This window comes from Prinia subflava, chromosome Z (assembly GCF_021018805.1).
Source record: "Prinia subflava isolate CZ2003 ecotype Zambia chromosome Z, Cam_Psub_1.2, whole genome shotgun sequence".
NCBI lineage: Eukaryota > Metazoa > Chordata > Aves > Passeriformes > Cisticolidae > Prinia > Prinia subflava.
The window spans coordinates 102,007,912-102,034,183 of NC_086283.1; the positions used below are offsets into that span (position 1 = coordinate 102,007,912).

Sequence of the window (26,272 nt, forward strand, 5' to 3'; positions counted from 1 at the left end):
GACCCTTAAAATCATCAAGTCCAGCCGTTCAACTCCCTCCGGACGCGGCTGAGGTTTGCATTTCCTCCCTCCCGGCGAGCAGAACGTGTCTGGGGAGGGGACGGGAGGGGACGGGAGGGTCCCGCAGGTCCCGGAGCTGCCGAGATCCAGGAGTGGCTCCGGTGCCTCCGGGCCGCCACACGAGGGCAGCCCGGGTTCGAGCGGCGAGCGGCGGCCACGAAACCCCGACAGCCGCGCTTACACCTGCAGCGTTTGTTTGCCCCGCACTAACTTTAATTCGGCCATCACCAGAGGGGCTGTCATCACCCTGGTGGTGACAGCCCAGGTGACACACGCAGGGCCACCACAAAATGCTCCGTTCACCCCGCTCGTCATCATTTGGTCGCAGGATCATCGGTGCTGGAAAAGACCCCGAGAGCAGCAGGTCCAACCCCCGAATGTGATGCTGAAATGTGAATTCCCCGTCCCCAGAGCAGCGCGAAGGACACACGGCAGGCTCACTGCTTCAGGTAACAGTTTATTTTCTCCAGGGGTGTAAGATGTGCAGCAGGTACGTGTACAGGACCGCCAAGAGGAGTCGCAACCAAACAAGAGACTGGAACAAAGAAACCTAAACAGTATCCTGCCCTACAGCAAATAGTGCAAGTCATGTAAAACATCGGTTCAACATAGGAAAACACAGGGGGAAAAAGGTATTTCCAAGCCACAGGTATTTTCTCTCCCTCTGCTGGAGATCCCAGAGGTGGGGCTGGGAGGAGGGATGGGGGTGAGTTCACTCAGGCTCAGACTACATGGGGTGTATCTTCTACAAGGAGGGATTTTTCTCAGCTCTTCCCTGTTTGGTTTTGGCTCACAAAGAAACGCAGGTGCACACAGTCAGAGGTACCAAAAGGCAATGGCAGGTCTTAAAAACCCAGCCATGGGTGACCTGCTGCCAAGCACAGCATTTTGTTAAAACGAGATGGTTGAGGGTCTTTCTTCATGTACTCTCTTACCTTAAAAGTCTCCTCTGCAACCACACAATATTCCAGCTTCAGGACTGTAAATAAAGCACTAATCCCCTCCAAAACGGATGGGGGCATAGCAGGTTCCAGGGAGCTGCAGGCAGAGCAGAGACTGGGCAGCCTTTGCAGCTCACTGGTGCTGCCAGGAGTCCTGCTGACACATTCAAGTCTAAAACATTTTAGGCTGTACTTTGGGAAATTATTCTCCTTTTTTTTTTTTTGTCCCCCCCTGCAGGTGACTGCCAAATGGAAAAGCCTCTCACTTCTCAAACTGCAGGCTCTTTCTCCCCTTCTTAAAACACAAACATTTTTTTTTTCCTGCATGTAAATTCCTTCTGCATAACTGCAGGAAGAGGCTCTTGCAATGCTCACGGAAGGGTCTGGAGCCCAGGGAAAGGGTTTGCCCCCCCAGCTCCCTGCTCCTCGTGCCAGGAGATGCTCCTTTGGCAGAACACCTGGTCCAGGCAACGCTGCCTGCGCAGCATCACCCCCGTGCTGCTCCCCCTCTGCAGCCTGGATGCTCCAGCAGACCACAGCAGCTGTTCAGGAGCAAGCATGCAGCCATATGCTGTTACTAACAAGCATTTACTGAAGCTGGTTTCTTCCCGTGATTCCCATGTGCCTGATTAATGCACAGCTCCTCAGAGCGATTTTTAGATTTTTTTTCATCCTCCCCTTGCAAATCTATCTCTTCTTTTTTTGTTGTTGTTATTGTTGTTCTGGCACTATAAGCAAGCCAGAATGTGAGCATAAAATGGGGTTAAAAGCCTCTAGACCTGAAAAGAAGAAGCTATAGATGTATTTAAATAGCTAAAAAGTAATTCACACGATTTTCATTTTGAGGATATTTTTGTGCTCAGAAACACAGAGTTTATGGGCTGACTCTGCCATGGTCCTGCAGCTCCAAGCACAGAGTAGCTGCTCAACAACTGACCACCTGCCCTGGGAGGGGGGATTGGTATTTCTCTGTTCCCAACTCACATTTCTGGACTCTGCCTGCAGATCTGGACCCCTGCCCAAGCATCTGATGCTGTGGAGTCCTTCTCCAAAGGAAGGAAAATGACCTGTGGCTGCAAGAACTTGGGGTGTTTTACCAGGATTGCAGCAGGGTGTATGACCCTGAGCCTGAATCCTCGGTCCCCAGGCTTGGGAGGCTTGACCCAGACCTGTATTTCCCTTTGCATTCTCAGTTAGAACAGGCTGGGAAGAAATCAAGCTGCCTGCCCTGGGTCCTGGGCTGTCCCAGCATCCCATCCTGTTGGGAGAGGCTTTTCCAGGGACTGCCCCACGAGCTGAGCAGAGGGGAGGGAGCGGGGGTGGTGGGAACATCCCTCCCCGGGGTTACCCTTCTCTCAGTGAGCCATGGGAAAGCACAGCACGCTGGTAGGTAGCAGAGAGGTGCCCAAAGTGATTCATCCCACCCCTGGGAGGTCCAGCGTGGGTGGGGTGAATCACCCTCCACCAGCACCTGCCTCCCTCCAGAGCAGGAAGGCTGGGAATCACGTTGCAGGTGGCAGGACAACATGCAGGTGTCTCAGCAGCCACAGGGTACCTGTGCTTCATTTCCAAATGGCTGAGCAGTGTGGGACAAGTCCCACCATTCCTACCTGGAGCTTATTTTCCAAACTTTTGCATCTCATTCAGAAACAACAAGGGAAATCTGCAATTTCTGAGCAGCCACATGAATTACAGGGCTCATGTTTGTGTCAGTTGTGTTCACATAATCATAGAATCATCAGAAGATTTGAGCTCCAAGGAAACTTTAGGGGTTTTTCAGATCCACCCCTGCCATGGGCAGGGACACCTGCCACTATCCCAGGGTGCTTCAAGCCCTGACCAACCTGGTCTTGGACACTGCCAGGGATCCAGGGGCAGTCACCACCTTTGTGGGCAACTTGTTTCAGTGTTTTGCCACCCTCAGTTATGGGAGATACCCTTTTAGATCAGGGTGAGAAGAACTTTCCTCCCATGGGCCTCTGCAGACACATGTTAATATTTCTTAGGTTTCATACTTTCATTGGTTTGTGATGTTTATGTCACCCAGTTACCATATATGCACACCTGCCAGAATGTTCTCCCTTCCCCTGGATCCCACTGGGTTAATTTTGCAGCAGTACCACACCCCTGTGATCCTATTAGTGCCCCTGGTTCCTGGCCACATCTCTGCCCCATGTCTCCCTATCCCTGTTGGACCCTGACCCTCAGAGGCACCCTTTATCTGTATATTACCCTGGATCCTTGGCCTATGTTTGCCTCTCATCCCTGGTGTACAATGAGGCTGTACCCACAATGCAAAATAAACATTTTGGATTTCCAAATGGGGCCCTGTCTCCTCACCTTTATCCTCAGCCCTTTATTAGCAGAGTGCACCAAACCCTGGAGGTGCTGGTTGCTCTCAGGGACATGCAGTAGCACAATGCTACACTCACTGCAAAAAATTTCTTCCTTCTATCTAGACTGAATCTCCTCTCTTTTAGTTTAAAATCACAATAGGCCCTGCTAAAATGCTTGCCCCATCTTCCTCCTAAACTGCTTTTAGGCCCTGGCAGGGCTGGCAGCTCTCCCTGGAGCCTTCTCTTGTGCAGGGCAGAGCCCCAGGTGTGCCAGGCTGGCTGCAGAGCAGAGGGGCTCCAGCCCTGGCAGCAGCTCCGTGCCCTCCTCTGCCCTGGCTGCAGCAGCTCCACGTCCTTGTGCTGCTGGAGGCAGGGCTGGAGCAGCTCTGCAGGTGGGGTCTCACCTGGGCACAGGGGCAGAATCCCCTCCCCTGCTGCCCACGCTGCCCCTGCTGCAGCCAGGCTGCAGGAGCCAGGGTGAGATGAACAAGCAGCCCCCACACCGTGAGTGAGACACGAGTTCTGTCCCTCCAGCCCGAGGTTTGGTGCTCATTACACCCGTCCTGGTTGGGAAACAGGAGCAGATCCCCAGGAAGGCACCTTCACACTCAGCTGGGCTCCCATGTGGATACCTGTGGCCTGGACCCACCACACAACATCAAAACAGGAGGAAACAGGGTTTTCTCTACTCATCCCTCTACACCCCAAAACATGATCACTGCCAGCACTCAGCTCCCTCCAGCCCTACCCAACCCAGCGCCAACGCGGGAAAATCAACCTTAACTCCACAATTGTCATCAGCATCACAGCACCAGCAGCCCCTTGGGCTGGAGCCCACACCAGCTCAATGTTTAATTAGTGAGTGATTACTCTGGCTCTCCAAAAGGTGTCAGGCAAACATCCACAGAGCTGAGGCCACACCGATGGCTGTGCCGGCAGCTCAGCAACTGCAGCGGCTTTGCCTTCTCACCACGGCCACAGGCAAGAGAATCAAGTCCTGCTAATAATTTAAAAGCATCAATTAATACAGTTTAATAAATACATAAAATGATCTAGTCTCTTTTTTTCCATCCGCTTTTTAGCATCAATCAAAGTTAAGGGTGATTGTCCCGTGAGTAACTAAGGCAAATTTGTTTGTGTATGTGTGTGTTCCTCTCTACTTTTTTGTTTTGATTTTTTTTCCATTGTTTTGTACATAAAGCAATCACATAAAAATAGTTATAAATAGAAAAATTGCAAAGGTTTATCCCCACTTAGACATATAGGAAAAAAAAAAAAAAAAAGAACCCAACTGACCTAACAAACAAACCGAGACAGAAAAAACACCTTGCTTCAAGTCCTTGCAGATCATACAGTACTCAGCATCTTTGGATATTTTACAATGACTCCAAATTGTAGACAATAAAAAAAAAAAACCACCTGAAGGAACCAATCATCTGCAAAACGTCGCTTGTTTAAGAAGTTGATGTGGATTAAAAAGAAAAAGTTTGATGCAGTTCTAAGAAGATCTCTTTCTCTTCTTACTTTCTTTTTTTCTCTCCATTGCCTTTTGTTGCACGTGGAGTCTTTGTGGGTTTCTTTTTGGAGGGGCAAGCCGAGTGTTGGGCAGTTCCCCAGGACCATTCTGCCGTGGGTGGTCTCAGAGCAGAAGCCCCTCACGCCCTCCTGGGGGCTGTGGAACCCTGGACTCCCTGTGTCCCCCTCCTTGCCTCTGGTGGGCAGATTCTCATCTTTTCCACTGATGGAAAAACCAAAAAACTCATGAACCCGTGGTCCTCGCGTTCCCTTCAGCTTCGCTGACGTTGAAAGGTCATAGGAAAAAGAGAAATAAAAAGCCCTAATTTGCAACATTTATATTTCTGGTTTTGTGTGAAACTGCTGCAACCCACCTGGGCCAGTGGTGGAACGGGGATCCCACCGTGTCTGCCCCCCATGACTCCTCCCATCTAGGAGGAGCCACGAGAGGCAGGTGGCCCTAAAAGCCTTTTTCCCTCAGAGCAGCTCAAGGGTTTGGGGCTGCAGGAGGTGGGCAGGGCAATTCCAGCCAATCAGCCACTTTTTTAATCCCAAAGGAATTACCAGACAGGGTGGCCGAGATGGGGACTGTAGGGATGCTGAGGAATCACCCTAAACCTGCTGGCCACCATGGGTGACCTCAGGCTTGGAGTACCCTGTTGTTTGTCACCACCTTCTCTTCTGAACCAACTGCAGTCAAGAAACAGCATTTCTACACTCTTGCAAGTAGATGGTATCACCATCAAGACACCTTTAGTGAAATTCTTTTCCACAAAGATCCCTGGAGACAAGCGGCAGGGATATTTGCACACCCGATTTTTTCTCATCAACACTGCAGATTTGGGGACACGTGAGTGTTTTGTGAATTTCTCTCATCACTATCACATAAGAATTCGAGGGAATTAAGGAAAGAACCCCAGACATTTCAGACTGGTCAGCGGCAGCGAATTCTGACTCTTTGGTTTGAAACGACTTTTTCATTTCAAAATTCCCACTGGTTCATTTTTTCAAAGCAAGGGTTTAATAAAAGCTCAGTATCGAAACATTACTGATTCTTCCAAAACTTTTCCTTCACCTTTTCAAGCAACTGAAGTTAAAATACTCAAAATAGGCTTTGGTTCTCCGTTTGAAACTTTGAAATAGCTAAAGAACCAAAATAAGTAAAATCCCCCTTTTCCACCCAGCTTTGCGCTAGGTGTTCTATCTCCTTTTTTAATTTTTTTTTTTTATTTTTTAAGGTCCCAACTCATGCTGCAGATCAGGGCTTTCACCAGCCCTGTAAATCTGATATACTGCTGAGAAAGGCAGTGGCCAGGATCCTCCCTCTCTCCCTCTCTCAGCAAGGCTGCTAGATGTCCCCTTTATCCCTTGTAGAATAAATATTGTTGCCAGACATGGGAATTAATTAAGAAAAGAAAACAAAAACAGAAAGGAAACAGAAAAGTCCTTTTGACCAGAAGGGCCAAGGAATGCAACATAACAAACCCAGGTCTGGACGGCTTGTCAGTGTCCAGTGAGCTCCGCGTGTGGGGAAATGGGCAACATTTCCCACAGAAAAGCCACCTCACGGTGACGTCCGAGCCCTGGACTAAGGCAAGTGACATTTTCGGGGGTGTTGAGGAGAGCAGCAGCCCTGGCCTGGCCTTCCCAGACGGAGCCATGAGTGGTGGGACAGGACAGCGAGCGCCCGACAGCCCCGGAGCCGAGCGCGGAGTCTAAAGTGCCGGTGGCCACGGGGCACGGCGCCTGCCCGCGCCCTGCCCGCCCCGGGGTGCCCCCGTGCCAGCGAGAGGGTGAGGAGCTTTTGGGGACCCTGATGATGCAGAGGGGCAGGAGGGAGCCCAGGGGAGCGGGCTGCCTTGCTGGGACGGGAGCAGACGCACGGCGGGGCCGGGCGTTGGGTTTAGTTGCCGGACTCCGAGATGGGAGCCACGTGGCCCAGCCCCGCCAAGCCACTGAAGCCTGTGCTCCAAGGGTCGGGGAGAGGGAAGAAGGGCTGGGCGGCCAGGCTTTCGTTGTGGCCCAGGGCGAAGGCGAAGATGCCCGCGTTCCTCTCCATGTCCATCTGCGCCCGCCGGAAGAGCTTCATCTGCGTCTCCTCGATCTGGCTCTCCAGCTCCTGCAGGCTGAAGGGCGCCTTGGCCCCGCTCAGGAAGTGTTTGGGGCTGGGCCCGGGGAGGCACACGGCGGCGCCGCCCAGGTGGCCGCTCACCTCCTCCAGCGCGGGCGGCACGACGAAGCCGCCGTCCACGGGCGCGCCGCCGGGCGCGAAGAGCAGGCCGGCCGCCCGCCACGCCGCCGGCTTGCGGCCGCGCCGGGGCCGCGCCACGCGGCAGCTCTGGCGCTTGATGTGGCGGTGCAGGTGGTCGGAGCGGGTGAAGCTCTTGTAGCAGAACTCGCACTGGTAGGGCCGGATGCCCGTGTGGATGCGCATGTGGTTCTTCAGGTCGTAGTTGTGCACGAACTTGGCGTTGCAGTGGATGCACAGGTACGGCCGCTCGCCCGTGTGCTTGCGCATGTGGATTTTGAGCTTGTCCTGCCTGGAAAAGGAGAAAGGGGCTCGGTCAGGGTCAGGGAGGGGTGTGGTTGGGGATTGCTCTTTTTTGGGGTTGCCTCCCCTGGTTGGGAGTGGAGGAGGAGGTGATAGGAAGGTGGGGAGCTCATCCCCCCAAGTGTGGATGGTGATGTTTGCATTCGCCTCCTCTTTCCTGGGCGCTAGAACAGCACACACACAGAGCCCTCCATGTCAGGAGTTTGTGGGCCAACCCAGAGAGTTCAAAACAGCTTAAACTGGAGGAAAAAAAAAATCCCTAGAATAAACCCAAAAAAGACAGAATCGTTAAAGATTAAGATAAGATCTGAGATCATCAAGTCCAACCATTCCCCCCAGCCCAGGCCACCACTGACCAGTGTCCCCAAGTGCCACATCCAGACAACTTTTCAATCCCTCCAGGGATGGGGATTCCACCAATGCCTTGGGTAGCCTGTGCCAGGGCTGGACAACCTTTTCAGGGAAGAAATTTTTCCTGATTTTCCAAGCTCAACTTTCTCTGGCACCACTTGAGGCTGTTCCCTCTTGTTCTGTCCCTTGTTCCCTGGGAGAAGAGCCCGACCTCCAACAGGCTACAACCTCCTTCCACATATTTCTAAAGAGCAAGATTCTAAATATGGGAATATATCTATATATAACTCAATCTGAGATTATTAAATAAATACAGCCTTATTCCCGCCTGCAAAGAAGGAAATTAGTTGGGGTTTGAGACCCTGGCAATGTAGGAGAATGCTGGTTAAGTTCAGTCCCCCTTGGAGCCGATTTTCCTCTCCTTTTATTCTTGCACTGACCACAGGGTGTCTCAGGAGCTTTCTTTCGGAGCAGGAACATCTCAGAGAGTGATGCTGCTGCCAGAGGTGCAGCACCCAAGCACTCTGTTCTTCCCTGCCAGGGTCCCAAGGCCAGCACACACCCAACCTCCCACACAGACTGGAGGAGTTCTTTAAATCCGGCCGTGAAATAGCATAATAGCCATCCCAATGGCATGCACTTACAAATATTTATAGACGTATTTTTGAAGGGGAACATCTAAAAGCAAGAATATTTTCCCATACTGGCAATCCAATCACTACTTTTTCCCCCTCAAAAAATAAATGTTTCATTCTGCAGCCAAAAAAGGGGAAAAACCCCCCAAATCACAGCTGAAGTGTATGATTGCAAAAAGTGAGGCTGATTATGGCTCAGCTGAGCTGAGCTCTGCTGTCCAGGTTGCACCAGTGTAGTTCAAGTAAAGAACAAAGTGGGAAAACTCATATTGTTTTCCAAAACTATTTCAGTATGACCCCTCCAACATGTTAGCATTGGGGCTAAAAATATGTAGAACATGTGGAGTAATGTCATTATTACCTATAAAATATATATGTTACAGATATGTCATATACAACTATATGTTATATTTTAATATAAACAGTAAAGAACATACAAGTTATTATTGTTTAAATTGCAATTATATTATAAATGACATAATATAAGTATATATTAGGATGATTCAATTGATATCACATAAAAACCACACAAAAATCTGTTTCCTCTGGCAGGTCAAGCCCTCAAAACTTGCAAGGTGCTGCCTCTGTACTAGTTTTTGCCACCCAGCCCAGTGTGCATGTAGAAGCAGTTTTTGGTGATGTGCCCAGAAGTGTTGGCCACACCGTGAGGGATGCAGCCCTGGGCTGGGCATCCCTGCACACCCTCAGGATCAAGGATGCAAAGGAGCATCCCTAGCAGGAGAGCCACTTCTTCACCAGATGATGCATTATTGCTGTTTGGGAGACTGAACCCAGCCTGGCCCTGCACCTACAGATTTTTTTAGGGTGAGGCCAAAAAAGGCATCTCTCAGTCCCTGTGCCAAGCTCAGGGCAACTTCCCACTCTGTCATTTTTAAGGCTGTTGTCCCCCGAGGTTTTCAGAGGGGTGCATTTCCCCTGGCAGGGCCGGGATCAGTGCTCAGCAGCAGACAAAGCAGCAGCAGGGGGAATTTCACCCCCGATGGAGAATCGCGGCGCAGGGGCTCGCCCTGCAAGGCGGGGGGAAATGTTAATAAAAAGCAGAGCTGCCGACCCCGCCTATAATTTAATTTAAACCTCTGTATGTAATGTTTAACCTAGCGGGATCGCTTTTCCTAATAAACACGGCGCGTGCCAGGACTGTATAATGTAAATACAGGCAAAGCTCTTTCCAGGCTATTACCCATCCCCGGCAGCAGACGGGGAGAAACCCAATCCTCCCTGCCCCGGCAGCATCTCCGGGGAATGCAGGGGAGGATTGTGGCTCCACCTGGAGCTGCTCAGAGGCTTGGGGGGTGAGGTGAAGCACTCCAGGAGGGCTGTGGCACTGGGAGCTGGGCTGGAGGCTCGCTCCGACAGAGATCCACGCTCCGTGTGTGTGAATAACCTTAATGCAATTGCATTAGGAGAGCGATTAGGGCTCTGCGAGCTGTCACAACACAAATAATAGGAACAAATAATGTTAACCTTTCCAGCTGGAACAGTATCTCCTTGAGCACTCTGGGGTTGTCTTGGTGGAAAAGCTGAAATATTTGCACCTTTCTCTGGCATTCTAGCAGGGTGGAACGGCAGACTAGAAGCTGAGCAGCCTTTGTTTAAGGAAAAAATAATTAATGAGCCATTAAATGAAGTCCTGCTTCCTGTGATCAGATGTCCGTGGGCAGCAGGGGTGGCAGATCCAGGTGCATGTGGGGTCCTTGCCAGGGGATGTGAGACCCCACTGATGTGGAGGGGACCTGCTGGGGAGGTTGGGGCACCCCTCAGCCCCGAAAATGTATCTTCTCCACCTCCCCAGCAGATTTTCTCCTCCACAGTTCCTTCAATGCAGAAATGATGCTAAGGACTGATTCATACTGAAATTCCATCTTCCCTGCACCCTCACTCCCAGGGGACCCCAATAGGGACCATCTGAGCTTGTATCTCCCAAGTGAAGGCACCGTGGGTGCCAGCCCAGTGCTTTCAGAAAGCCTGGGATTCCCCCTCCCCTAGAGCAGCACTCAGGAAATCCCAGCAGAAATCTCTTCCTACATCTCAATCACTGCACTTTGCTTAAAAATACACTTTTTCCTGAAAGAGAGCTCTCACACCGGAGTAATAATGAAAACAGATAAGAAAACCCCACCCCAGACAAAACCAATTTAGCTGCTATTCAAAATCCTTCCAAACACATTTAAAAACAAATCAATATTTTAAGATATCCATTTGCTCAGGGCGTTAAAGAAGGAAAAGACCCTCCAGCACCTACCTCTGCATGGGGTGACCCACAAGATCAATTTTCATCAGTGGTGTTGGGCGACTGCACTGCTGGGGGAGTCCCTGTTTTTTGAATTTTGTTTTTTTCAGAAGTCCTCCTACCCCTGTGCTCTCTAGAAGCTGCTGAGCACATGGGGGAAGTGAAACTATCAGGTTTTAATCCTGCATTAGTAATGGGTCTGTGTGGAGCTTTTAACCCACAGTATGCTGATATAACCTGTCTGGGCTAGGCGTCAGTACCAGCATCTGCCCGTGCCTCAGTTTCCCTGAAATAAGTGAACAATGCTGCCCTTGCCTGTAAAGGACTTTGGGAGCCCTCTGGGAGCACTCAGCTCTATTATTCCTGTTACAGGGAGGGTGTCAGTGATGGATCTAGCCAGGCCATTTCCTCATCAGCAATTAGCACCTGCAGCTGCACACACAAGAGAGCAACAGGGACCTCAGGATGGGGCTGGCCGGGCCGCCCCTCCAGCCCGAGATGCCACCACGCTGACAGGGCTGAGACAACAGCCCAGTGCTAACCTGAGGATGCAGCAGGAGCCAGATCTAGATTCCTGCAGGCAGGAATTATCACCAGGCAGTGGCCTTTCCCCTGCAAATACCAGGGTGAGCTGGCTCACGTCGCACATGCCCGCCCGAGGCACGACGCTCCCCGCATTGTAATACGGTGTCTGCTGCGTTAATGGAGGGGAGCATGGAAATTTATTTTCAGGTCAAATTCTCATCATCTGCATATCTTCCCTTCGAATATTATCACAGGGACAGGAGAAGAAAAGACAGGCTGAATGCAGGAGCACCCCAGGTGTCCGGCCATTGTCAGGAGCTCGCCTCTGCCTACTGTGCGGATTATTTTCCTCTGGTTTTCTCACCCCAGCTTAATAGGGCTCTCTCTCTCACATGCAGCCAGGAGCTGAAATACCATGCTCTTGTCAGAAAGCTTTATTATTATGGTAAAGATTGTTCTCATTAGATATTAATTATACTCAGCACGAGCACATCCAGGAATCTATTTGTCTCTGCTCACCGATTAAATTTGCCCAGCTTTGCAGAGCAGAGTTTCCGGCTGGAACATTAGATTTGCACAGCTAAATACAACTTGGCAAGAGGGGTTGCAGCTGCCCCATCTCTGGAAGTGTCCCAGGCCAGGCTGGGCAGTGCTTGGAGCAACCTGGGACAGTGGAATGTGTCTCTGCCCATGGCAGGGGATGGAACTGGATGAACTCTAAAGTCATTTCCAACCCAAATCATTCCAGGATTCTGTGAGTCCAACTGTTCTCTCAGCATGGCCAAGTCCACCAAACCATGCACCCAGGTATCACATCTACAAATTTTTTCAATCTGTCCAGAGATACGGACTCCTCCACTGCCCTGGACAGACTGTTGCAATGCTTTGCATGAAGAAATTGCTCCTAATATCCAATCTAAACCTCCCCTGGTGAAGCTTGAGGACATTTCCCCTTGTCCTGTCATTTGTTACTTTGGGGAAGAGACAGAGACCCCAACTGCACTACTGACACATAATAATCAGGGTCACTCCAGCCCCAGAAAGCCCAGATACTGTCATGTCCAAACATGTGCAACTTGGTTGTGGTCTACACTGGTGCCAACATGTGCAAACCCAAACTAATTACATCCTGTGGCTAAATAACCCTCCCAACCCAATGCATCTCTCAGCACATTAGAGATGAAGCCTCCTTGGCTGTTTGACCATCTGTTTTCCAGCTCACTCTGGTCCCACTGTGGTGAACTATGGTGGGGTTGAAAATATCCTGTTACTTATTTAAGCTTTTGTCCAGCGAGGGGATGGATGCAGTGAGCTGTGGATGTCATCCACAACCCACAAAAATCAGTAGGTTCTTTTTCTTCCTCCACCCTCCCTTCCTCCCTTTTTATTTTTTCTTTTCCAAAGGGACAGAGATCGTGCCCTGCTTCCTTCCCTACTTTTATTTTGGGAAAAAAAAAAAAAAAACAACCCTCTGGTGAGTTTTCTCTGAAGAGCAGCTGAGAAATAAGCCATGGGTTATGATGTGGTCCCTCCAGCCACCACCCCACTCCCCACACAGGGCAGAGGGGGCCACCACACACCTGGTAAAGCGAACTTCACAGATATTGCACATATAGGGCTTCTCCCCCGTGTGGGTCCTCATGTGCCTGGGCAGCTTGCCGGCTCCCATGATGACTTTGTTACAGATGGGACACTGCTGGGACGCCTTGGGCTTTATTTTCCTCTCTTCCTCCAGGGGCCACGGGGGAAAAACTCCTCCGAACTGGGTAGCACTTAAGAAATTGAGATAAGCACTGTAGTCAGTCTCTGCCTTAATGTGCCCTAAGGGAGCTGCTGGGGTGTTGGCAAACATGTCCTTGAAGAAGTCATTAGGGAAAGGAGGCGGAGGCACATCTTCCTTCTCCTCCTCTTCCTTGATCTTCCTCTTCTTGATCACCAGATCCAAGGGGCCGTTGTCTACTTGTGGCTCCTCGAGCTGGGAGAAGGAGTTAAAGTCGCCGTTCCACAGGTGGGGGAAGAAGCTGGGGGCGAAAGGGGACAGAGCTGGCCTCCTCTCGGGGATGTTTGCCTTGGGGTACAAGTTTTCACTCAGCAAGGACTCTATGGAGAAGTCTCGTATCATGCCCAAGTGTCCAGAGGAGTTACTGGCTGGGAAGTGATTTGGAAAATCTTTAGGTGCTTCAGTATAAGCTTCTTCGGTGAGCTCGGACTCGGAAGGGCTTTGGTGGCAGCTTACTTCTTGCACGTCAGCTAGGTTCTCCTGATTGACAAAATCTTCCACTTCCTCCTCCTCCTCCTCCTCCTCGTCTTCGTCTTCGTCCTCATCGTCGTCGTCGTCCTCTTTGTCATCCTCCTCCTCGGCCTCCCTGTCGGGCTCCATGATCTCAAGGCAGACGTTGATGATGCTCTGGATCTCCAGCATCTTGGCGGCGCTGAGGATGTGCTTGACGTTGGAGGTGGTGATGGTGAGCGTTGAGGTGTAGGCGAACTCGAGGATGGCGGAAAGTGCTTCAGGCTTGACAAAGTCAATCTCGTAAACATAGGGCTGGTCCGTTAAAGTGCCGGTAGTGAAGAGTTTTTTGAAGTACTTGCTGCAGGCGGCCAGCACGGAGCGGTGGGTGCGGTACTCCTGGTCCTGGACGATGAGGATGACATCGCAGAGGAGCCCGTCGTGCCGCTGCTCGTTCAGGCCGCACAGCACCTCGCTGCTGTGGTTCGGGAATGGGATCCCGATCAGGTCTTCAATGCCATTGGCCATATTCTCATCTAGTGCCCTAGGACAAAGCACAGACAGCAGAGCGTTAGTGGGGAATTCCCAACTGGCAATGCCAAAACGATGCTGCCTTCTCCCAGGGTCCTTCTCTCCTCTACCTCTCCTGCCATCACCTCCTGCTTGCACTGCCTCTCTAGGCCACCTTCAGCTCCTTCCAGATCCTCTGTGACTGAATCTCTCTGTTGGAGTCTAGAACATCCCTCTGGCCACCCTGGAGGGTTTGGAGACTGGAGAGGGGGGTCTGGTATCTGTACAAGGGGCTCAGCCAGCCTCACACAGAGCCCAGGAGGACACTGCCTCTGATCCCTGGCCATGGGAGTGAATGCCCACATTGTATGAAGAATCACAAGCTGAGAGAATTCAAAATAAGTAGTATTTAGCTTATCATAGAATGTAAATGTAGAATCTAGGATTCTCGGTATATGGGGTTGAAGAGGCAAGATGGGGGAATTGGGGAGTGGCCCCTGTGCTCCTTGTTCTTGCTCTCGTCCCCCATCTTCTGCTGAGTTGGATCTCAAGGATTGGTTTAGAGTAGAAATGTTAACATAGGTAGTAAGTATTGGTATGATTTTGTAAATAAAAAGTACGTTTTGGACAGTGGTTGGATCAGGGGAATGGTACAAAAGGCCCAGGACACTCTGATCTGCCCAGTCCTGCCGCGTGTCCTGCTCTGCTGGGGATTCCTTGCAGAGCAGAGAAAGAACTAAGATAAGGTACCCTGCCAGGGAGGCCTGGCAGAGCTGAGAAAGAACTGAGATAATGAAGAATAAACAGCCTTGGAAACATGAACTGGCAGACTCAGCTTGTTGTCTCTACCTTCGGTGTGAAACACTTAAAGCAAAGAGAAGACGAAAAACCTTATTACCTCGGGGAACAGCAACCCCGAGGAGAATCTCAGGGAAGAGCAACCCTGAGATCTCTCCTTCCCTCCCCATCTCTTCATCTCCTTCTTTGTCCACATCCTTCTCCATTACCACAGAGTTCACCTTCTCACAACCACCACAAGCTCCTTCTTCTCCTTCACACCCCTCCCCCAGGAACCTTGTGCGATGACTCCTTCCCCACCACATTTCTACATCCTCCTGGAGCCAGCACTGTTCCAGGCACACGTGGGATTTGCCCTGCCAGGAACCATGTGGGGAAAGTGTGATGCTGTATTGCTTCATGCTGCCAAGAGCCAGCACCTACACTGCTCGAATAAGATGAGTCAGGGAGTGCCCATCTCATCTATCTGATTGCTTTTGGGGCTGGTACAACTGGACATCCCAGAGAGGAGGGTCACAGCTTCCTGTTATGGATCTTCAGTTCTGCTACTTCATGCCTGGAAGCTATGACATTGTCACTTCACATGGGGACAAGCCACGTAGGAATGTCTTCCTGAGGGATCTGGGAATCGGGAGGAAAGCAAGGATTTGGGTCACAATGTGCACCTGAACACTCAGAGGAAGACAACCAGGTAGCAGGGACCTGACCAGACACAGATCATTGTCTGCTATCTCTTCCCATGAGCTGAGCTCTCTCCATTCCCAGTCCTGCTTGGACTTGTCAGCATGGTGTCAAAATGCCCTGTGCATCTGGCAGACATCTTCCCCTGACAGAGCAGCTTTAGCTTCAAAGGGAAACTCAGAAGCAAAAAGCCCACACCCAAGAGGAAAACCTGATTTTTTTTCCCCCCCCATTTTTTAATCTGTAAGATATTTCCTCTTTCACATGGCCCCAGCAGCCCTTCCACATGAGAAATCCCAGGAAAGGAAACCGATTTCCTCCAGCAGGCGACAAATGCATTAATCCCCTCACAGACAGAATACATCAAACAGGCAGAATAACTTTGAATACACTAACCCTTGGAAACCCCCAGGACACAGAGCATGTATTCATGCAGTGTCACCTCTACCTGCCCTGGACCCTGCTGCAAGTGGACACTTGATTCACAGCCGAGGGACAGAGCAGGTAATATATCCAGGAGAACTCAGGGCATGTGAAAGCAAAACTGCAGCTCCACTCCATCCCTTCTGCAAGGCTGACACCCTCAGGCAGGTTCCCCAGTTCCACTCCACCCCAGCTCTCCTGGGACCCACTGCCACGTCCTGGGTGTCCTTCCCTGCTCAGTTTCTGGCTCTGCTGATTCCAAACCTCTTTCCAAAGCACCAGTGGAGGCCTGGTTGACTTCAGCTGGCTCCCACCCTCCCAGCTGCCTCAGGGATGGGAAAGAGCCTGGTTTGATGGAGGCTGTCCATGAAAACTTGTGCTTCACCTTGGCCAGAAACCCTTGGGGAAGCCTGGGGGGGCCTGCAGAGGGGATCAGATCCCGCAGGAAACGTTCCCGTGGGAAAAGGAACGCTGTCTCCCTTTTCCTCCCTCCCCAGGGAGACCTTGCAGGTATCTCCCCCACACCCAACCAGCACTGCCAAGAACGGGTGTGTGGGAGCCAGGGAGTGAAGGTCTCGGAGGATGGTGAGCTCCAGAGGGAGGTGATGGACCACAGCCCTGCTGGAGGGAGCCACGGGGATGGGGGAAAGCTGTCCATGGTCAGTGAAGCCTCAGAGGGGCTGGAGAGCAGCCCCAACCACGGGAAGCCCTCTCCAGCCACCCCCCTTGCCCAGAGCTGGGCAGAGGAACCAGGATTTACCCCCAGCTCCAGCCACTGGCATTCTCAGCGGAGGGAGGACACTCCAGCCCCACGGTGTGCCCATTACCTCCACGCTAATTACGTCTGTTGTCGGAAACAAATTGATTCATTACAGTGTGCTGGGCTTAACCACGTTAACCAGCAATGCTCCTCTGCGATCCCGACCAGCCCCGTATCAAATCCTCCTTGAAAATTGCCGATAAATGACAGTAAATCCAATACCTTCTCCAAGTGGAGTGTAAGATAATAAATAACCCCTGAGCCAGGGAGGAAAAGACAGCTTCCTTTCTAGGGCTTTGTATCCCGAATAATAAGCGTGAGCAATTAAATTTCTATTGCTGTTTTTATCATCTGCTCGTTTATTTTTTTTTTTTTGTTTGGAAGGAGCCTGAGTGTAAAAGGAGCTTTTTGCATGAAGGAACGTGTCTTCCTATTCTGATCTTTCACTGCCAGACCACCCTAAGTGCCAAAAAATCAGAACAGCAGAATATTAGACTACCCTGAGAAATGTTTTTGTAGAGGGTTTTTTCTGGACACTAAGCTTCATTCTCCCTAATTAGTGGATTATTCGCTCGACAGCAAGAAAAATTCGAATTGGGAGATTGGGGTGTGATTATATACATGGTTACATATAATTTATTTGTATAAAATACATTAAAAAATTATGGGGTCTTGGTGGAAATTAGCTGTTTTTCCTTTCCTATCCCTCCCTGGCCCTCCTGAGATGTGGCTCTGTTAACTGCAGCGTTTAGGCAAGCCGATAACTTTACAGGATGCTGGCAAAATTGAAGGTGATTCATGTCATTTAAACCGGGGGCGAGGGGGGAGAGGGAGAGAAACAGCCCGTTCATTTGCATACATTTGCATTTTTTAAACTCTCAGGGTGGCTTGACAGCTCTGGAGCTCAGCGAGCTTGAGAAATGACCTTATGGTTCCCATGCCCCCGGGGAGGTTGATGGCCAGAGGCTGGAAGTGTGCTGAGGCTGACGTTTTCCTTCCTTCCCCTCCCTCCTCTCCCTCCTCCTGCGCTCCCCCCTTCCCCTCCCCAAGCCAAGGGTGGGGTCCTCAATAATAACTGGCTTAAAAATAGCATCTGGTGGTGACAAATGTCACCAGTGCATGCACACACACACACAAAAAAAAGCAAATGCTGAGCGGACGACGTGGGGTTAAACAGCAAAATCCCATTTTATAATAGAAAATTACAGCATTGTTAAAATAAACTGGAGGGAGATGGTGGAAAGGGTGGAGGGCACCTAAAATAAACGTATTCTGCAGCTGACGCTGTGAAACATTGCATTTATGGTTATGCTTAAAACTCATTCACTACTTTCTTGCCAGGAAAAGCCTCACTTATGAAAAAATGATGGTGGGACACTGGACTGCTTCCCCCAGGTTCTGCCAACAGATTTAGACACCTGAAGCTGCAATGGGAAAAAAAAAAACAACAAAGGTTGAGGGAGTTAAGATTTGTCCCCTTTTTGGATGAAAAACAAGCCAGGGACTACAGCAATGTCACTGCAACACGCACTCCCTGGGTGACCCAAACCTCATTGCTGCTCAAAAACCCCTTATATTTTTTTTTAAAATAATCTTTTCTCTCCAACCTCCTTCACTAGAACGCTGAAGGATCCCAGGATCTCCAAACCAGCAATGTAAAACTGAAATATCAGAGAGAGGCGAAACGCTCGTTTTAGCACTGCGGTAAGTAAAAACCAATAGGTTATAAAGACAGAAAATGCAAAGAAAACAGAAAAGGAAACTCTTGTTGCCTCTGCTCGTTTGTAGGGGTGGGAATGGAGCACTGGCACAGCTTTCCAGCCCTGGAAAGCTGTGCCAGCCCTGGGCAGGGACAGGATCCTGCCCCCGGGTCTCAGCGTTGCTCAATGGCAGGAGCAGAGATCTGTGACCTGTGAGGGCTCCTCACCAGCACTTCCCTTTCCCATCTCCTTCCTCACCCCCGGTGACAACGCCCTGAAAAGCCAAGCCCTTGCAGGAGATAAAGGCTGCCAGGGAGAGCCCAGGCTTGTGCAAGGTGTGGCTGATGGTTCAGGGCTGTGTCAGGAACAGGGGATGTCCCCTTCCCATCCATGGGGACAGTGCTTCACAGCCTGAGTCTCGGCTGGGAGATGGCAATTTTGGGTTTTAATTGTATGTTGGCACATAACATAATAGCTGTAACAGGCAGCGTTTCAGTATTTTAATACTCTAATATTTTAATATATTAATATTCCGGTCCATTAATATTTTATTATTTGTATATTTTAGATATTTATAATTTTGCATTAATATTGTATATGTTCATATTTTACATGTTTTTATTTTATATTTTGCTATTCGTATCGAGATCTTTCTGAGCATCTCCCTTTAAAATGTGCATTGCTTGGCCTTCTCTTTGCTCTGATTTTCCCTCAGGAAAGTGCTGGCTCCTGACTGTGCTCCTTTTTTCTGTGCCTACAGTGACTCTCCGTGGGAGTGCCCCCCCAAAGACATGGGGGTGCCCCAGGGCAGGCAGGGGATGCAAAGCAGCTGCCCCCCCATGCCAGGCTCATTCTGCATTCAGCACAGCAGAGGAAGGAGCCTGAGGCTCTGGCTGATCTCTGCCTGCTCCTGGTGTCAAAATGTCATTTTTCCAGGCAAAACAAGGTGTCTCCAGTTCCTCCCTTCACCCAGCCTGTGTGTGCAGAGGGATTCAGGGTGCAAGGCCAGGGGCAAGGCTTGGGGTTGAAAATCCCTGACCACCGCCCCCCCATCCCAGCCAGCTGCTGGCCCCCCCTCCTGAGCATCCCTCACTCCTTGCTGACACAAAAACCCCTGGAAGAATTCCAGCTTTATCCCTGAAGCATGAGACCACCTAGCAAAGCATTCCAGAAGTGTCAGAACCAGGCTTTGGGGTGCTCAGCACGCCAGACAACCCCAGGCTGCTGACCCTGTCAGGAGAGGGAGTCAGAGAACCACAGAATGAATCTCAGAATGGTCTGGGCTGGAAGGGACCTTAAAGCTCATCCCATTCCTCCCCCTGACATGGGCAGGGATACCTTCCACTATCCCATGCTGCTCCAAGCCCTGCCCAGCCTGGCCTTGGGCACTTCTAAGGACAGGAGAGTCAGTAGGAGATCTCAACACCTTTCCTCACCCTGATTTATTTCCTACCACCACCTCCCCGGCCCGGGGCACTCATCACCCTGAGGCTCAGATGCTTTGGCTCTGCTGCTCTGCTACCTGCACCTCTTTCCCAATCCCTGCTCCAGGCTGCAGGAGCGGAGGCAGCAGCCAAGGTGGGCTGGCTGCTCTCCCTCTGCATCCACCCATGGCCCTGTCTGTGCAGACCTGCCTGCTACATCCATCAGCCCATAAATATACGTGGGTTATTTCCCCCCCCCCAAGTTTTATTTGTGCCTCTTCATAATGAGGCAATTAAGATGTGCATGTGAGATCAACGTAATCTGTCAAAATATTACAGCTACTTTCACTGGGATATGCTGGCCAGTGATTGATCACTCCTGCTCCTGTTACGTGGTGGAAAAACACTGGCACAGAGTGCCCAGAGCAGCTGTGGCTGCTCTATCCCTGGAATGTCTAAGACCAGGTTGGACAGGCTTGGGGCAACCTGGGACAGTGGAAAGTGTCCCTGCCCATGGCAGGGGGCTTGGACACAACGGTCACTTCAAACCCAAACCAAACCAAGATTCCATCTTGATGGCACAGGGATGCTGCAGCTCTGTTCCAACTGCTCCACAACCTTGAGCAAGGCCCTTGTGCAAATGTCCCTGAGCAAAGCCATCCACATTGACACCCCATGCAAAGCCAGCCCCACAGGGACAACACCACTGCCTTGGCCGAGCACTTCACTGCAATTCGGAAGACCAAGAAAGACTTGGGATCCCCAAATGCTTATTTGAAGTCAGGCAGAGAGGTGGGATTATCTTTTTATTTGAAAAAGAAGGAAGGTGCGAAACCTCACAAAGGTAAATATTGCCTTTATATTTATTCCCTGCTATAGGGGCACACCTCCCCTCTGAACATCTTGTCTCCAGAAGAACATGTTATTAAACCACCCACCCCGGCAGCAAGCGTTTCTGCCCTCCAGCAGGAAGGTGGGGCAGAGAGCTCCTCTCCTTTCAGTCCCTTCCCTGGGATGTCTGGAACAATGAGGAAAACGTGGCGACACCGACTGCTGCCAGGAAATCACCGGGGTTTTCAAGGACCCATCCCCTCTGCAGACCCAGAGGAGGTTCTGTGGGAGGGAAACACCTCACAGCAACACCACCAGGGCTTAACCCCCGGGCTGAGCACCTGCCACAGCCTCCGGGAACTGCGACCATTCTGGGGGTTGAGCCACGAAAGTCGGGGGTGTTTGGCTTTTAACTGAGCTCATCCACACAAAAATGAGAATCTCGCCAAAAACTCACGGATTTTGCTTGGATCTGGACAGTGCAGAAGAGGGAAGATGTTTCCAAAGCGATGCTTTGGCAAGGAAGGATGCACAGAAGGTGGCATTCTCCTTGGAAGGAGCTCGCTGGCAGCACGGACGGGGAGGAAGCCCCTGGGTGGGTGCAGAGGTGGCATCACCTCACCCCACACATCTCGTGGCAAGGGAGCAGCTCTGGAAATGGAACAGGTCAGCACAATTTGAAGGGATGCTCTGTGGGACGCCAGTGGCAAAGGCCAAGCAGAGCCCCCACGATGCTGACACTGATGGAGACCTCCCTCTGATGCCAGGAGGAGAGGGGTGGCCAAGGAGCCCAGCCCTCCACAGGATGCATGAGATGGAAGGGCCTCAGAAGTCGAGCATGGTTTGATCACATAATTAAAGTGGTTAGGCTTCAGGGAGTGAAATCACAGGGGTGACCTTCACCGTGGTATTTCTTCATTACTTACTGAACTTGTCAGTATTCATACTAATCTCTGAACAAAATCCTTGGGCATACAAGAATTCATCCTTACCAACATCTGGCTGGCAAGTTGAGCCCATGTGAGCTATTTATATTTGCACATACTATATAAAACTGACCTTTTTTCTTTTTCAGCTGGAACTACTAGTTTCCTCTAAGCAGGCCACAAAAAAAGCCATATTCACTGAAGTCCCACCAGGGAGTCCAAAATAAAAGGTGCTTTAGAAACATCTCCAGAGTTTCCAGTGATCCCAACAACAACCCTTTCTCTTCCCAGTTTCCAAAATCCATGCAGGAGTTTATCCAGCCAAGCAGTGGCACATCAGTACTGGAGATTTGCTGGATATCTCTGGTACAACATCACTTGGGAAGCTCCACGAGGACCATTTGCTTAGGAAGGTGGTGACAGGTGCCACTCATTTGCTCACCAGGATGTGGAGGCTGAAGCAGCTCCTGTGCCCTGTGTGAGTCCATCCCTGGGAATTTTTTAAAGATTCCTCACAGCAAATATACACCTGTCAGCAAATCCATCCCTGCAGGTTAACTCCAGCTACCCAGAGCCTACATGAAGCACTCTGTACTTCATCAGCTTTGTTTCCATACAGATGTGATCTGGCAAAACTGCAAGTTCTGAATCAAATCACCCCTCAGCATGCTGAACAGTTGGGTGCTGCTGGTTGTAATGGGAATTTGCTGCTGCTCCATGACCACCAGGACCTGACCCTGGTGCATACATGGCTAGATTTTCTGTCCTCAGTTCCTCTCTGGGGAGGAACTTGTGGCTCAAGTTGAGCTCTTGGGTGGCACATGGTGATGAATAGGCTGAGCTCATGGCAGGGTGTTGGAACCACCTGATCTTTAAGATCCCTTCCAACCCAAACCATTCTGTGACTCTGTGATCACATCTCCAAGTCCCATGCTGCTCCTGTCTCCTTGGAACCAGTTCCCAGCCCCAGATAAATGCCAGCATGAGCTCTGTCAGGGCCAGAATAGAGTTCAATGCCTCCTGTAATTGAAGGGCCATGTTTTCACTTTGGTTTCCTTTTCCATGCTTCTTTAAATTGCCCGTCACACTGCCCGGTTTCAGAATTTATATAAAGCTCCAAAATCAGGAGCTCCAGGTCACTTCTGGGTGGCAGCTTGATGAAGTCTGCATGCTGCATGACAAATGCCATCTGATGTGCTGAGCAGCCCTTGGCAAAGGGGCATCCTGGTGATAAATGGTCAAATAAACATAAACAATTAGTGGAGCTACATCAAAGGTACCGCCTGGCTCCAGATGGTGTTTTGAGGGCTTCATCCACACACAGAGCAGGGGCAAATTAATTAACCACAGCATCTAACCAGGTACCAGAAAGGAGATGTTACAGGGTGGTCACATCTGACCACAGTCTTTTCTTGAAGCCTTGTGTCTCCATTCAAGCATTTCCTTGGAGGTCTGGAGCTTGAGGGGATGGTGCTCTGGGCATCAGCTCCCTACTGCTCCTCTCTGCTGAGGCTTCAGAAGGTGCTGCAAGGCTGAAGGTGCTCCATATCCTTTTTGTTCTTTCTTGAAAGGCTCAGTGTGGCCTTGATGGCCTCCTGGCCACGCTCAATACGACGTTGCTGGTACAGGCAGTGGTGCTGAGTGAGTGTCTCGCCCCCAGCTCAATCTATATGCACACACTTGAAACACGTGTGGGAGGGGGGAGTATGTTAAATGGAACAGGAGAGCTTCCAGGCATCCTCTGCAACCGCCCCACTCTCACGGGAACTCATTCACACTTCAAGTGACACGCTCCCCCTCCCACACCACCAAAATCAGGAAGAAAAGAGAGAGCAAGAGGAAAATCCCCACCAGAGACATGCCCATGGCAGGGTCTGGCTGAACATCAGGTTGCTGGTCTCCCCAGCAGCTCTGGAAAGTGACAGATGAAGGTCCATGAGGTATGTGACATTGCTGGTGGCATTTCTGCCCACGTGTGTGCAGCCCCTTTCCTCCAACAACTTCCCATGGTGCCCAGACCCTGCTATGGGGAGTGATACAGGATATATATGTACAGGATACATCCCTATTAACACACAGCATTACAATCCAGTGAGCACATCAGCGGTAGGTACCTCCTTCCAGCACAGCCTTAAAAATAGCCAAAAAAGCCACTTCCTCCCATTCTGAACCCTCCTGGGAAAGCACGCCAGCCCCTTCACTCTCTCTCGTCCTGTTCTTCTTCAGAGCCAGAAAAAGGAAAAGAAATTTTTAAAAAAGGCTCCTACTGAACGGCCTGCACACATTGGGTGGGTTTTCTTCCTGACCAAAAAAAAAAAAAAAAAAAAAAAAAAAAAAAAAAAAAAAAGAAAAGAAAAGAAAAAACAAAACAAAAAAACCCAACCAACCACGGCGGAAAAATGTGCCCAGCTTAACCATGGAAAACTGGTTTGGCTGGCGTCCCTCCGGAGTGGACAGGATTGCGAGGGACTTGGACTCGGATCCGGGTGAGGCTGTCACAAGCCTGCACGAAAACACAGCTCCAAAACAAATACATTTTCTGAGGGCTCCAAAAGAGCCCAGCATGAAGGATGGGGATCCAGCTTCCCCTTCTCCTCTGCCCCCACTCGCCCCCAGAGAGAAAGCCACCAAGGGGGGGGACTTTGGGAGTAAAAATAAAAGGGTCAGAGCGCTCGCACACTAAATCAGAAGCAGATGTGTGCCTGCTCGCCAGCCTGAGTCACCGCGGGAGGGTGGGGAAGGGGGGGTTATCGCTATTTTGGTGCTGGGTGTGGGGTACAGAAAACAATGTGAGGAGAAGGCGGTGCAGTGTTTGAGCAGGCTTAATATCGGCTTGGGAGCAGGTACAGGCAGGCTCCAGCAGCAGTGGGGTGGGAAGCTCAGCTCGGCGGTGGCATTGGCAGCAGCTGCGCCCCATCCCCTGCCCGGGCAGGGCTGCTCCTCCAGACCCTGCCCGGGCTCCCTGGCAGCATCACTGGGCATCCCCAGTGGCACACATCCCTTTTTGGGGGGTTTTTTGCTGATCCCCATTCAGTCTTCCAGTATCAACTCTCCATCATCCCCATGCACTGGCCAAGATGCTGCCAAGTCTGAAGTATTTCCAGGCTGACACCAAGGCAGAGGCAGGAGCTTTGTCCTCTCTCTCAGGAGGACAATCTCAGCAGCTCAGCACCTCTCTAAAGCCCTGCCTGCTTTGGGCCAAGCCCCATAACACAAGCTCAGCTTCTCCTTTCAGCTCCTGCTGTGCCCTGTGCTGCTGACACCATGTTGCCATTCATTAGGCTCATAATCCCACAGGTATTTAGGAGAAAGGTGCCTCAGATTGGTCTATTTTACTCTGGCATAACTCAAAAGATTCTATTCCTGCTCGACTCTCATGAGAGCCCTTGCAGCCTCATTGGTTTGTAATTTCCATTTCAGTCCTGGAGCTCTAAACACACGAGCTCCTGTGCTATGGCTGGGCTGGAGGAGTTCCCACACAGACCTGAGGTGGCTTTTGGAGAGGTGTGTTCATGGAAGGTTCCTCTGCAGAGCACCTCGTCCTGCAATGGCAATCCAGCTTGCAAAGACACAGCCCCTCCAGCACCACCACCCCATCATCTGAGCCATGGGCAGAAGGATAGTCCTGGGCTTGTACGGTGGTGTCACAGTCAAACCCAACACAGGACGAAAATTCAAGACCCTGGTTCAGAGAAGAGACCAAACAGACACAGATGTTACCTGAGAGTGTCTCCTTTGAGTCACCTACAGGCCCTGTCCCATCGCAGAGGGGAGCAGAGTGGATGAATATTCCATCTCCCCATCCTTTGCTGCCCCAAAGAGGAGCTTCACAGATGCTCCATCCATGGAAACAAGAGATGATGGCTTTAAACAAAGAGTGACAATTCAGACTAGCTAGAAGGGAGAAACTCTCATGATGAGGGTGCTAAAACACAGGCACAGGTTGCCCAAAGAACCTGTGGCTGCCCCATCCCTGGAAACATTCCAGTCTAGGTTGGACAGGACTTGGAGGAACCCAGTTTAGTGAAACGTGTCCCTGCCCAGGCAGGGGGCTGGAGCCAGATGCCCTTCAAAAGTCCCTTCCAACCCAAGCCACCTGATGATTCTGTGGTCCCATGACCATTTTTTTCTGCAAGCCAACATTGTTCTGACCACGCTGAAACCCAAGTGAGATGCATCACATGCCTAACTCTTGAGCTGGGCATTTCTAGTGGAAATACTGCCAGGTTTCAGCACAGGATGGTCAGGGAAGGGGGATAAGCCTTTAATCCAGACTTCTTATATGTTAACCAACCATCTAATGAGCTCTCTGAAGACCACAGGTAATACATGGGCATAACCTTATAGCATGGCCCAAGCACCAAATATCCAGAGGCAACTCCCTGTCTTCCCCGGATGGCTTAATCCATCTCCCAAGGTTACAGAGAAATTTACCTGAAGATCTGGGGTCAGATTCAGACTTCATTTGTATCTCAGCTCTTTCTGTGCACAAAGTCCCTGGCTTCTCTGCCAACCTGGTTGCAAGCTAAACAGCAGCTGAGCCCTCAGCTCAGCCCTCAGCTCCTGCAGAGCCTCACCCGCCTGAGCAATCCGTGCGATCCGGCGGGGCCCACCCAGGCCCAGCTTGGTAAATATAGTCAAAGCTGGTGGAGGACCAACAGAAAAAAAAACCAACATTTGAACTCTCCCTGGAAGAAGGAAAAGAAAAATATCCACTGCTTAGATGTTTTGCTCAAACACATGGAAAAAAAAGTAACACTGAAAATCAGCGGGATTAATTTTTTTAACCGATGCTTCTGCAGGCGAGGAGGGGGCTGCGGGATC

At 50.7% G+C, this 26,272-nt stretch overlaps 1 protein-coding gene across 8 annotated transcripts in view; it reads right to left on the reverse strand.

The window, feature by feature from the left end:
- Positions 1 to 504: 504 nt before the first annotated feature.
- ZBTB7C (zinc finger and BTB domain containing 7C) overlaps positions 505 to 26,272 on the reverse strand; it is a 153,429-nt gene continuing 127,661 nt past the window's right edge. For all 8 annotated transcript variants that reach the window (XM_063421481.1, XM_063421482.1, XM_063421479.1 and 5 more), the window contains 2 exons: positions 12,746 to 13,939; positions 505 to 7,392 (listed from right to left, as the gene is read on the reverse strand). In XM_063421481.1, the coding sequence (XP_063277551.1) occupies positions 6,756 to 7,392; positions 12,746 to 13,939 (1,831 nt within the window). In that variant the 3' untranslated portion in view covers positions 505 to 6,755. The remainder of the gene's footprint in view (positions 7,393 to 12,745; positions 13,940 to 26,272) is intronic.